At 40.3% G+C, this 12927-nt stretch overlaps 3 protein-coding genes across 4 annotated transcripts; 1 reads left to right on the forward strand and 2 right to left on the reverse strand.

The window, feature by feature from the left end:
• The first annotated feature begins 1119 nt into the window (after positions 1–1119).
• Positions 1120–6942, forward strand: LOC106670885 (transmembrane protein 209). 2 transcript variants are annotated; one of them, XM_014401548.2, is made up of 10 exons: positions 1120–1230; positions 1577–1714; positions 1776–1954; positions 2375–2461; positions 5353–5484; positions 5552–5778; positions 5831–6059; positions 6124–6221; positions 6279–6482; positions 6559–6942. In XM_014401548.2, exons 1-10 carry the CDS (start codon positions 1163–1165, stop codon positions 6694–6696), a joined length of 1500 nt encoding a protein of 499 aa, XP_014257034.1. In that variant the 5' UTR covers positions 1120–1162; the 3' UTR covers positions 6697–6942. The 2 variants fall into 2 exon arrangements, with proteins under 2 accessions (XP_014257034.1, XP_014257035.1); XM_014401549.2 differs by having other exon boundaries at positions 1127–1230; positions 1583–1714.
• On the reverse strand, positions 6932–7875 carry LOC106670886 (putative hydroxypyruvate isomerase). Its single transcript, XM_014401550.2, has one exon. It carries the CDS (start codon positions 7758–7760, stop codon positions 6975–6977), a length of 786 nt encoding a protein of 261 aa, XP_014257036.1. The 5' UTR covers positions 7761–7875; the 3' UTR covers positions 6932–6974.
• Positions 7876–9242: 1367 nt separating this feature from the next.
• LOC106670740 (RCC1 and BTB domain-containing protein 2-like) lies at positions 9243–11196 on the reverse strand. Its single transcript, XM_014401321.2, has one exon. It carries the CDS (start codon positions 11170–11172, stop codon positions 9295–9297), a length of 1878 nt encoding a protein of 625 aa, XP_014256807.1. The 5' UTR covers positions 11173–11196; the 3' UTR covers positions 9243–9294.
• Positions 11197–12927: the final 1731 nt, after the last annotated feature.

Raw genomic sequence — 12927 nt, forward strand, 5'->3', positions numbered from 1 at the left:
AGACACCATTTTGTTTTCGATTTACGTAGGTAAAAAATAAAATTTATTGCAAATATTGTCTTTTTTTTAAGTAATATTAAGACTTTATTACATTATTAATTGCAAAAAAAGGGGGGGAATGGTAATTTTCTAATTATTGGGGCACTGACAGACCCCATTTTCTTTTCAATTTACACTAGTAAGAAAAATCAAACCTTCTACACTGCTTATTTATTCTCAAAATTGTCTTTATTTATATTAATTAAAGCTCTATTAAATTGTTAATTTTATATTAATTAAAACGAGAAAAAGGTCAATTTCTGAACAATCAACTTTATTGGGGCATTTTTGACAGACGCCATTTTGTTGACAAAATTTGGCATTGGTAAAAAAACAATCAAACTAAATTTTGTCTTATTTGTTTATTCTCAATATTGCCTTTATTAATAGACATTAAGACTTTATTACATTATTAATTAAAAAAGGGGAAAATAGACAATTTCTAAAATAATAACTGTTCAGGCATTTGTCTTTTTTTTGTATTTAAATGATGCTGCTATCAACGCAGAGCAGTAGGGTAACTGTGGCAAGAGAGGAAATTTATTACCCTAAAATATAAAATAAATAAATATAAAAAACTAATGTAAAAGAAGCTTTTCAACCTTTTTATTGTTTATAACTGCTTATAAAATAAGTAACTTAGCGTACAGTAAATTCATTGTGGCACTGCTTGACAGACAGACGCCATTTTGTTTTAGATTTACATTTCTAAAAAATAAAATAAATCAAATTTTCTCCACTGTTTATTCTTAAATATTGCCTTTTAATAAATATTAAGGTTGTATTACATCATTAATCAAAAATAGGAGGAAATGGTTAATTTCTAAATGATCAAATTTATTATGGTATTGTTTGACAGGGTAGACCATTTAATTTTGTGAATGTTTCTATTCGCCCCATGTTTGTAATGTGGAACATGTAATTTAAAAATTTTTCGTTTATAACTTTTATACGACTTTAGTTCGGTAGTTATAATATACGGTGAAAAACGAATTATAAACCCCCTTACAAATATACAGTTGTGAGGGGATATTTCGCTCGTCTGTTGGCATCTCTGACGGTCAGGATGCGAGCGGGCCCGCCGCGCCGTTTTCCGTAGAGCAGGTTAGAACGCCGGCGAGAGATGAACTCACCGGAAAGGTCTTCGGGCCCGGATTCGCCCTCTTTCCTTCCCAACGACTGTTTTATAAGGTAAATTAAAAAACTCAATCAATTTGATGATTTAATCTTAGTTCGTTATTTGGAACAAAAAAATTGAACATTTTCTTAATATCAGCTTTGTTATGAATTGTCTGTTTCACCGAACGACACCTAAATGACTTACATTATTTATAAACAATCTGTATAACTTCTTTGTTCCAATGAGTGATTTGTATGGAAGAAATTTAATCGCGAATCAATATGTCTTTTCCACCATCCATCAATGTCAGTCGGTACCAGGGCCGTGCGGTTTGATAGCTCTGGTAAAGCTTTTGTCACATCCCATGTTCCTCACTGCCATTTTTGTTATTTATTACCTTACTGTTTTAATTTTAAGAAACAGGGGCGAAAGGGCTTCGCTCAACTTTGTCGAGGAATGCAACAGTTATACGTTTATGAAGAAGAGGAAGAGCGACATCAAGAAGTTCTCCTTTTACAACGCCATCGTGATTGGCACGGTCGTCGCTTTCGACTTGTAAGCCTAACTCGTTTAAAAAAAAGTTTTTTTTTCTTCTAAAATTAATCCAAACGTCCAGTTTTAAAATGTGCGGTGATGGTCACATCACCGAGTGGGCCAAGACAGTTGTCCTTGTCATCTGCATCTGCAACCTGCTCCATTTCATGTTCACCTACTTAAAACTGGCCAGGGCTTCGCAGGAGCAGAGGGTGAAAATCAAGAACCACTTCTGCGCCAACACAAGCCCAAAGCAAGAAGGTAAAATATAACAAATTATTAATCCATTTATGTTTAGCGGTCTAATCGACCATATTAAATATTTCAATTAATTATTATTTTTATATAAGGTCTTGGTTGAGACGAGAAAGTTAGTGTGATGAGTGAGATTCAAACCCATGACCTTCGGCTCAATATGTGGCTGCTCTAACCACTTGAGCTATCTTGACTTCGATCCACTTGGCCACCAACTCCTCATCTCAACCTACAACCTTTCGAATTCAATCTCTTTTTTGCCATTTTGCAATTTTTTTTGTTTTTGTTTTAAATATAAAATGGATACTCGGAACTGGAGGCCCCCTGTGCACTGCAGCTGTATACTACAGCTTATTTTGAAGGGGGTTGGGAACAGTTAAGGGGAAACAATATATACATTTTCTTTTAATTAATATTTCATTGCAGACGAAGGTCCGGTGGAAATGAACAATTTGGCAACGCCTTCGCCCCAGACTGATGTTTCAAAAACACCACCACACAATAACATGACAGGTGAGACATTTTTCAGGCTTCTGTCATATGTGAATTACCGATTTGTTTTTTCTTCTTTCTGTCCTCTTTTAGGACATTTTTTCCTTGAAGAATCTATTAAATAGCGTAATATTAGATCAGTTTATGTGAACAGGCAATTGTGATAAGTGGCAGACAAATTAAAAAAAAATGTCTCAAGAATGATTAATTATAGAGAAAGTGTGATAGTAAGTAGAAAATTGAAATTAAGATTTGTAACAAGTACAGCTTCAGTCCCCTTGCGGGGAATGGAGAAGAAGGGGAGTCGGATTGGCGCGGCTCTAGCCGCTTGAGGTGATTCGAAACGATGGCCACTCTACTGTATCCTGCACTGACTTCCCCACCACGATCTGGCACTATGATGGTAAAAATGTTATTAGAAGGTCCGGGCGAGAATCTTTGAGTATCAAGTGATGGTTGGCCCTCAGAAGACCTGACTCATCGAAGAAGGCTCCTCACCCAATTAAGAATAGATCATGTGAGGTGGACACATACATTTATGGGCCTGCTTTATGCGTCCGGCATGTAGAGTAAGATGGCTTAATGCGACCCGCCTAATTGAATAGTACAATGTACACATAGTGAATGTATTTATTAGTGTGAATGTGTAGTGTGAGGGTCGATGGCAGAATATTGAGTACCTAGTAACCCCTGGAGGCCAACTTCAACAGCTGAATGGACAAGACACCCTGGACTGCCAACACCCAGGGTGGCCGGTAATTCATTGAATGAATAATAGTATTTATTTACATAGAATATAGACAAATTCAAAACATTTTACAAAATACATTATGGCGTGGAGAACAGTGTGTCAGCCGGAGTTGATGTAAGCAAACACAGAATAATAATAAAAAAATATACAAAAAGAATACACGAAATAATTAAATTAACTTATGAAAATACTATAAAATACTGAAATTAAATTAAACCAAAAATAAATGAATAATTAAAAAAATAATGAAGCAATACTAGAGAAGAAAATCGACAAAATAGTAATAATAAAAGCTAACAAAATATTGTTTGATAAAAAGATAAAAAGAGAAGAGAAAGACTAGTAATTAAAATAAGGAAATGAAAGCATGATTACAATACATTAATAATTAAAGTGTTGGACCAGCTCGAATCTGTAAGTCCAAGCGTGGCGAGCAAATCTGATGAGAGGGCGTCATTTAACATTGCTATGAGTGCAGGTCTGGTCAGCCTCGCCAGGCCAACGTGTAAAATAATCAGAATTGAACATTTGGTGGCAAAATGAAATGTATTTTCCGCCGCCTTGGAATTAAATAGAGAGCACGATTCAACAGATTTTTCCCCCCATGGAGTTTAAGAATAGCAACTCGCACCTCAGTTTAAAAAACCAGTAGAGCTCGCTAAGCAATAGACCGCACAACCAGTCTGCAATCAAGCTTCATATGCCAGCAAGATGAAGTTCGGGATATACTGTAAAACGCGACTATAGATTTTTTTTTAAGTTCCTCGTGGTGAGATTTCATTTTACTCAATAAACTGGCCAATTGGCCACCCAATAGTGACATGTCATACACAGTCAATTCACAATCATATCTCTGAGCCATCCAATTCCTAACCCAGAAAGTTTTGGTTTTTATTATTTCTAAGGTAGAATTCTTGGCAATCTATGAGGAGGTTAATTCAATATCCTTAGCCACTAATCAAAGTGTAACTTCAAGGGGTACACTTTGAGTAGATCGACCTCCATTTCGAGATAAACCATATGGTTTGGAGTTACTGATGAAATACCAAATAATTTTTTAATAAAAAAGCTGAAATTTCTCAATAACTTCAAATCACTGAGAACCCCAAGCCTGAGCTCCATAACAGACTATGGAAAGACAGACTTAAAGAGACCAAATTTTAATGGAAGAGGCACTAGTTCCTGAGAAAGGAAACCAGCAGACCATACTCTATTAAAGCACGTTTAGCTATGGAGACCCTTTCAAGAAGATGCATGTTCATTGATAATCTTGGAAGGACACACCCAAATACTTATACTGAGATACTGTCTACTGGTTATCCCTAATCAATGGATACAAGCCGACCACCCAGATGACAAAACTAGACATTTGGTTTTATTTACATTAGCAGAAAGATTCCAGAGGTCACAATAAGCCACCAGTTGTAATTCATTGTACAGTACAAGTGCAAGAAGCGATGGTTCAACTTTGTACAAGAGCGTATGTACGGACTCGGGTTTGTACAAATCGGCAGCGGTGTTCACGACATCCGACAGTAATAACAATTTATTTTCACTAATTTTGTGGTCCGCTTGACCAATTAATAAATTACAATTAATTAAGGTTTTTAGTTGAGATGAAAAAAAGTTAATGGCACGAGTGGGATTCGAACCCACAATCTTCGGCTCTACCACTTGAGTTATCGTGACCTCGATCCACTCGGACATCAACTTCCTATCTCAACCCCACCTATGAGTTTTCCCTCCTTTTTGCCATTTTTCATATGTGTAATCGGCACTGCTCGTGCCATTAACTTTTTTCATCTCAACTAAAAACCTTAATTAATTCTAATGCATTAATTGGTCAAGCGGACCACGAAATTAGTGAAATTAATGAATTAAAATGAAGTACACTTCACTAAAGCTCGCTGTGGCCATTTCATTTGTCATCGAGAATCCAATCCGATTACACGACATTTGAAAAATGGCAAAAAAGAGGGAAAACTCATAAGGTGGGGTTGAGATAGGAAGTTGATGTCTGAGTGGATCGAGGTTATGATAGCTCAAGTGGTAGAGCCGAAGATCGTGGGTTCGAATCCCGCTAGTGCCATTAACTTTTTTTCATCTCAGCTAAAAACCTTAATCAATTGTAAAGTAATAACAATTTTCCACTCGTTTCCAGGTGAATTCTCCAGTTTTGAAACGCCGACGAACCATACCCTCACGAAATACAAGAACAAAATGTTCTCCCAGGCTAATGACTTGGTGAAATACCTCTGCGATTATAAACAGGCAATGAAAGACGAGCTAGTCCGTAAGTTTGAAAGACATTTTTCCCCCTTTAAGTATATTAGGTTTTTTTTATATTTTTTTTTTATTAGTGTTGAGTCGCGACAGCTCGATGCCTTCTGGCCCGTTTGATTTTTGGTCGCCAGAGAACCGTAAAGACACGAGCCCAAACTCGCTCGACGTCTCGCCTCTACTTCGTACGCTCCAGTACCAGACGGCTTGTAAAAAGATGTTGAACACGAGCGCCTTCTGGGGAGGGCAAGATTCGCCCGACGGCTGGAGTCAACCGAACGTCAAATGGATCTGCAACTTAAGATCGGCAAGTTTACAAGTTAAATTAAATAACAAAATAAATAAAAATCTGTTTTTAGTGGCTTTCGGAGATGGTACTTAAGAGGCTGGTCGAGGAGATCGAGACGGTTAACAGGGGCCTTCAAAAGGAAGGCATGGGGTCGTACCTCGTCGGCACTGTCGGTCTCGATGCTCTCGTCAACACAGCCAACAACCATGTCATAGTGCAGAAAATACCCAATATCAGTTTCCTGGTACCGTTTTTAGAAATATCTACTAACCAACAATACGTCGTACAAAGGATACGAGGTAAAGTGCACCATTCTCATTGTAAAGTGTGTTTTTTTTTCATGTTTTTATTAATTGTTGTTAGATCTCGCTAAAGGAAGCTCAATGAATTGCTTCAACTGGAGGTCAGGCGGTAATTACGAGGACAAACTCTGGGAGTCACACCTACTGACAGATGCTGAGGTATAAAAAATCATTAAAAAAATTTTGTCATTGATATTTTTTTTTTTAAATCCGCAGCTCGTGATGCATCTTTTCATGACATACCTCGACTCACGTCTCCCTCTGTTGGCTGAACGACCGTCGGCGAAGCCATTCTCATCGCAGTATTTCGCCCGTAGCCCCAATTCACCAAAGAAAACCAACCTCGCCATCGTTCAGGACAACGTATCACCGCCGCATTATCAGCTGATGATAAACAACAGCCTCAGGGATATACCGCATGTAATTTATCGGTCTTTTTTTCCCAACATATTTATATATTTCAATTAATCATTTTATTTTCCTCTTTTTGAAACAGGGTAGGAACAATCTTTTCTGGACTCTAGTCCAGTTTTTGTGCTGCGTCAAGAAATACGAGCACGGCAGCCTCGGAAACATTAACTGGGGACGAGGTGGGCTCAATATGCTGTCAATAATCGAAAACACAGATATTTAAAACATAAAGAAAAGACTTTTAAATATGTATTTAAAACGAAAAACAAATGGAAGTATTTATTATATTTTTTTAATGGATTTGAGACTTTTTTTATATGACAAATTAGTTTTGAAAAAAAAAATTGCTATTTTATGATTAAGTTGGCAACCATGTTGTGAAATAGTTGGCAGCCCTGACTAGGTTTGCAAATGTCTAGGTTAGGTCAGTGTAAAGACAACAGTGAATAAAGCACAAATTATTGTAAAATAACTGTTTATTGATATTTTGTAAGTTTTCATTTATAAAATGTATCCGAATTCTTTTATCCAACGCAGGCCACAGTCTGTTCCGGATCGTGGTTTGTACTCGAGGCCGATCCAGCCAGAGTAGCTGAGTTGGGTGAGCAGGTCAAAGAGGTAAGCGTAGTCGACCTCGCCAGGCGTATCCGGTTCGTTCCTGTTTGGCACCTGAGCGACCTGGATGTGTCCGACAAGCGGCAGCATCTCCTCAATGTTCCTAGTCAAGTTGCCCGTAATTGTCTGCATGTGGAAGACATCGAGCTGCAGTCTTAGATGCGGGCTGTCGACACGTCTCACGACTTCGCAAGCTGTGCCGTAATCATTAAGGAAATAGCCTGGCAGTGAGTACTTGTTTATCGGCTCGATCAGGCCGACCATTTCGTTCGATTTTAAAACAGCCGCCGCTTTTATCAAATTAGCCTCGAATGTTTTGAGAGTATCTGGGTCGCGTTTGACCACACCGGACATTACATGTATACGACGGCATCCGAGCCGTTTTGCGTACGAGATCGCCTTGTTGAGGCTCTTGTCGAACGCGTCCTCCCGGCCTGGTAGAGCGGCAAATCCGAGCTCACCCTTATTCGGATCACCTGTCGGCACATTGATGAGGACCTGCTCGAGACCGAGCTCCTCTTTCACCCGAACCAACTCATCTAGGTCGGAGTCATACGGAGAAGCGCATTCGACACCACGGAAGCCGGCCCGGCCAGCCAGGCGGTACCTCTCGACCAAGACCGCTGCCTCTTGATACATGAATGATAAATTGGCACAAAATTTCAATTTCATAGTCAAACAGGAAAGAAAACTTATATAATCCACCGAATTAAAATCTTACTTTTTAATCAATAGTTATAAAAAGACTAAATACAACAAAAAAGAGCTGTTATCAGTTTATCAAATAAATCGATTAAACAATCGATCTTGACATCGACAATCGATTATTTTAGTACTAAGCAATTTTTTTTAGTAATTTTTTAATTGATTTCTTTCATTATAAACTTATTTACTTAGCCTAGTTTAAACATTAAAATCTTAAAAATTACAGCAAATATTCAGTATTAATAAAAGGAGTAAATCTGCTAGTTCTCATTTTTTACTATCTGCGTGCCACAATTAGAATATAAAACAGTTATTTTATGTAAACATGTATGTGTGAATTTTATTGCATATAATTTTCGATTTACGGTTTTTGTTTAGATAATTGTCGTCAGTTGGCTTCATGGGACTATTTCACCGTTTTCATCTAGTCAGCATTAGGTATAAAAAGCATTTTATCTTAAAATATTCATTCAACATAAAATAATTTAGGGGGGAAATGTATTTTAAAAAAGGCCAATTTCCAATCCAATTCCATCAATCACTAACCATCTACATGGACTATCGACCTAACAAAGTCAATCGATAAATGTCGCATAGACCCATAATCGATTTTAAAAAAAACATTCGATATCTCGCCACAATTATCGATAGTTACTATATCTTTGAACAAAAACCACCTATAAATGTCGCATAGACCCATGATTGACCACAATATATTCGATATCTCGTCACAATAATCGATAATTACTATCGATAGAAATGATAAATGATGGAGTGAGTGTGGTGTTCAATCCTTTTAAAAAGATAATTCCTACTCACAGTAAATCTTCTCACTTACTGTGAGTAGGAACTATCTTTTTAAAAGGGTTATTATCGATGTCTTGGAACAAAAACCTCTAATAGTCCATCGATAAATGCCGAATAAGCTAACCTTAATTGCTAACAATATATTCGATATATCGCCACAATAATCGATACTTACTAACGATCTTCACCAGCAAATAATCGATACTGGCTATCGACCTCTAATAGTCCATCGATAAATGCCCAATAAGCTAACCTTAATTGCTAACAATATATTCGATATATTGCCACAATAATCGATACTTATTAACGATCTTCACCAGCAAATAATCGATACTGGCTATCGACCTTTAATAGTCCATCGATAAATGCCGAGTAGGCCAACCTTATTCGCTAACAATATATTCCATACCTCGCTGCTATAATCGATATTTGCTATCGATCTCCTTGAGAAAAACTCGATACTAGCTATCGACTTTAAACAAACGTACGATTGAAGTCGCATTGAGTATATATAATCGATACTTCGATATTTTACATATGTACCCCACATAAATCAGCAGACTCCAGTCCATATTCTGTCTATATATGAAAGATAAAAATAAAACGCTATTATTATTATTAAACTATATTGACAAATGAAAATAAAACATTAAACTTTTTAATTTAATATGATTTGTACACAGTTCATTATTGTTTATGTAAAGAGGTCCGATTGGGTTTTAATTTTGGCTGAGTCTTTCATGAAATCGCACCTAGTCTGGGGTGTTAGGAGTTCGAAACTCTTGGAAAGGACGACCCTGTCCCAGTTCTCTGACGCGAATTGGCAGCAGAGCTCTTTCAAATTATTCAAATTCGATTCCTGGGCGAAGTTGTAGGTGGTCGCGACCCCTTCTACCGTGAGCAGGATCTTTCCCAACGAAACGGCCAGCTCTTCTCTTCCTTCCAATCCCGTCCTGTCCAGCTGGAGGCTGGCGTACTCTGTGCAAATCTCGGCCAGCTCGTCCCATCCGGACCCTTTAGCGGCCTCATTCGCCACAAGTACGTTCTCGTTGGAAAGCTGAGTCTTGAACAGGTGCCGGGCGATGTTTTTAAGCTCGTCTTCCTCATAAGAGAAAGCAATTCCGTACAATTCGACCAGTTCTATTACATCTAAAGGTGGGATCGACCCCGTATAGATATACTTCAGAAACGCTCTGTAAGAGTTGGGATTGTAGACTTGTATGTCGATCGTATCGATGTCGTCCGAGATCATCCTTTGGAAATGCTGGCAGAATGTTTTCATGATGAGCTTATGCACGTAGACCTCGCCGTCTCTAAGCAGTATGGTCAAATCGCTCATGTCTTTATTGTCGTAGAGTTTATTTCCAATGTCCCTTTTCGGCATGGGAGGCAAGATCTCGACCGTCTTATATCTCTGCCTGATGAACTGAGGCGTGCACTTACCTCCGAAGACGTTCTGCCAGTTCTTCCCTTTCACAGAGACGGGCCGTACGCTGAACATTTTATCCGAGCTTATTACGGTGAAATAATGGAACCCGTCCACGGTCTGGACGCAGAGGATCTGTTCTCGGTTGGTCACCGTGAAGTCTTTGACTTGCGATTTGAACTTGCACAGGTCACCGACGCATCCTAAAGATCCTAGATCGCCGTTGTCGTAGAGGACGAAAGTCGCTGTCGAACCGCACCCTATGGTCTCGACTCTGAGGTCTTCTGTCGTAAAAAGAACGGGAATATCGTAAAACCCTTTACCGAAACCGTGTCCCAACTGTCCTTCCGAATTGTCACCCCATATGTAAACCTCACCGTTGATGCCGAGAGCTGCTGCATGATTACAACCGGATGCGATCTGTAATACGGTCGTACCAACGGATGTTCTATATTCGGGGAAATTAAGCACAGTGGGTATGGCTATGACTTCTTTCTCGGTTTTCAAAGTTCCCCAGTGCATGACCATTCCATTGTTGAGCAACACGAGGCTGTAATTGTCCCCAGTTGCAATGGATTTGATTTGATTTTTAAACTTTAAAAACGGCCTGTTGATCGTGCCAGTGTGGAAGTTTCCGAGCTGGTGGAGGTCGTTCTTTCCCCAGACCCAGAGGTCGCCGGTGGAGGAAAGGCCGAGGGTATGGTCGAGACCGGAGCTGAAGCAGATGATCCTGTTCCGGCTCAGTTCCCGTATCTCGACTGGTGTGCTGGTATGCACAGTCTGACCTATACCGAGAAAGCCGAACATGTCCGGTTTGATGCTGAACAGCTTGAATGCATCTATGGCTCTTATGTTGCTCCCGATACCGTACACGACGTCGTCTTCTGTGACGAAAATCGCGCTGCTGCCCCGTTCTCCGAACACGTGGAGGAGGACGACCCGTTCCAAAAGTGATTTGGACACTTTCGAGAATACGTTCCATAGTGAAAAATCAACCGGGGAGTAGACGCAGGGCATTTCGACATAACTGTACGCACGAAAGGCGATCGATGGTCGTCTTGCGCAGACACGGACTGCTTTCTTTTTCAAAATCGCCCGCCAGAATTTCAACACATCCACCGAGAAGTACACTCCTTGAGTGTCCATTCCCACGATGTACGTTCATAGTGTGGTGGCCATGGTACGCGCTAGGTGCCACTACCGGCTCTGGAATCACAGCCGAGGCCGAGCCAGAACGTATATTAGCAGAGGGCAGGGGCACTGACACACTAACTTCATTGTTCAGACTCGTCTCCCCAACGAGATCTCACTAATTCGACTACGACAGCAAGGGTATTCTAAGCATTACCTCGAACTCGTCTTCACAACACAACCGACTTGACTCCTAACCAACTGCTGCACCTGAGTCCCTTCAACCGCTGCAGAGTCAACCGACTCAGCCAACGGTTCTCTCGGACGGACTACTACCAACGGCACACAAACTCGGTCCCGGCCTTATTCATCGTCCCAATCCTACAATACAACTCCCACGCCCTTCTCAGGGCTACCAAAAAAACTCCCTGGCACTAAAACAGTTTTTGGTACCGCATTCGAGGATGAGACACTCGACTCCATGTCAAAGTAAACAGCATTTTAGTGACTCGGAGTTTCTTGATGTCGTTTTCTAGGGTTGAGAAGATAGGGCCGGGACCAAGTGTGAGTGCCGTTGGTAGTGGTCCGTGACCGAGAGAACTGTTGGCTAAGTCAGTTGACACTGCAGCGGTTGAAGGGACTCTGATGCAGCAGGTAACCTGTTGCAGTAGGTAGCCAGGTGCAGCTGGTAGCAGGGCGCAGTAGGTAGCCAAGTGCAGCAGTTGGTCAGTAGCCAAGTCAGCTATGTCGAGAGTACCCTTGCTGTTGTTGTCGATGCTCCATTAGTGATTGTAAAGACCTCGTCAGGTAGACGAGTCTCAAGGTGTGAAGTGAGGAGGTCTGAAGTCAGTGGGACAGTGCCCTTGCTTATATACGAAATGGCTCTACTCTGATTAGCTGCAGAGTGAAGGGCAAGACCATTCTAGGCCGGTAGTGGCACATAGTGGGTTCCGTGGTAGCTGCAGGTGTCCACCACAAGCATCTTTCCCAATCAATAACCTGTTATAGTCTAATAACCATTCATCCTTTTACCATCCTTCTGGCTTACCATTGCCACATAAGGATACATCTTAACATGGATCCAAAACCTGGTGGAACAATACCACAGGCACGAGGAACATAAAGGGTGTTCCTCAAAGGAATTTCTGTAAGGCAACCGCACCAGGATTGTTTAATTCCTGACAAGGCATTCTTTCCCACTGGGGGGTCGCAATATGTTCTTTGACGAGTGCACCTGGCACATGGCCTTATCACATGTTTAGATTGCTGGTGCTAATCCCGTGAGGTTTGGTGCAGAAGTCATCAGGTCCATAGACTAATCATACAGATATGCCGACTTCTCATGCTTGCTTCTTCCTAAGAGGTGGGTTAACATTTTGCACCGTGTGCCGCATGGTAAAGGGATAACCGATAGAGCTGAAATGCATCAGCCTCCCACCTCAATCAGATTCAGACAGGGAGTCGAGTCAGATTCAGAGTGGAGAATCAAAGAGTAGAGTTAAGAGTCAGATTCAGAGTGGAGAATCGGATAGTAGAGTTAAGAGTCAGATTCAGAGTGGAGAATCAGATAGAGTTGAGTCAGATTCAGAGTGGAGAATCAGATTCAGAGAGTTAAGAGTCAGATAGCAAGACAGAGAGTTGAGTCAGATTCAAAGCAAAGAATTTATAGTCAGAATCTGAGAGGATCTGAACTGTGGTATTTTTAGCATGAGCGGGTTCAAATCATGTCATCATTTTTAGATCGTGGATCAAATGGTGAAAAATAGAAAA

The sequence above is a fragment of the Cimex lectularius genome, unplaced genomic scaffold (genome assembly GCF_000648675.2).
Source record: "Cimex lectularius strain Harlan isolate CLEC.00 unplaced genomic scaffold, Clec_2.1 scaffold248, whole genome shotgun sequence".
In the NCBI taxonomy this organism is placed as follows: Eukaryota; Metazoa; Arthropoda; class Insecta; order Hemiptera; family Cimicidae; genus Cimex; species Cimex lectularius.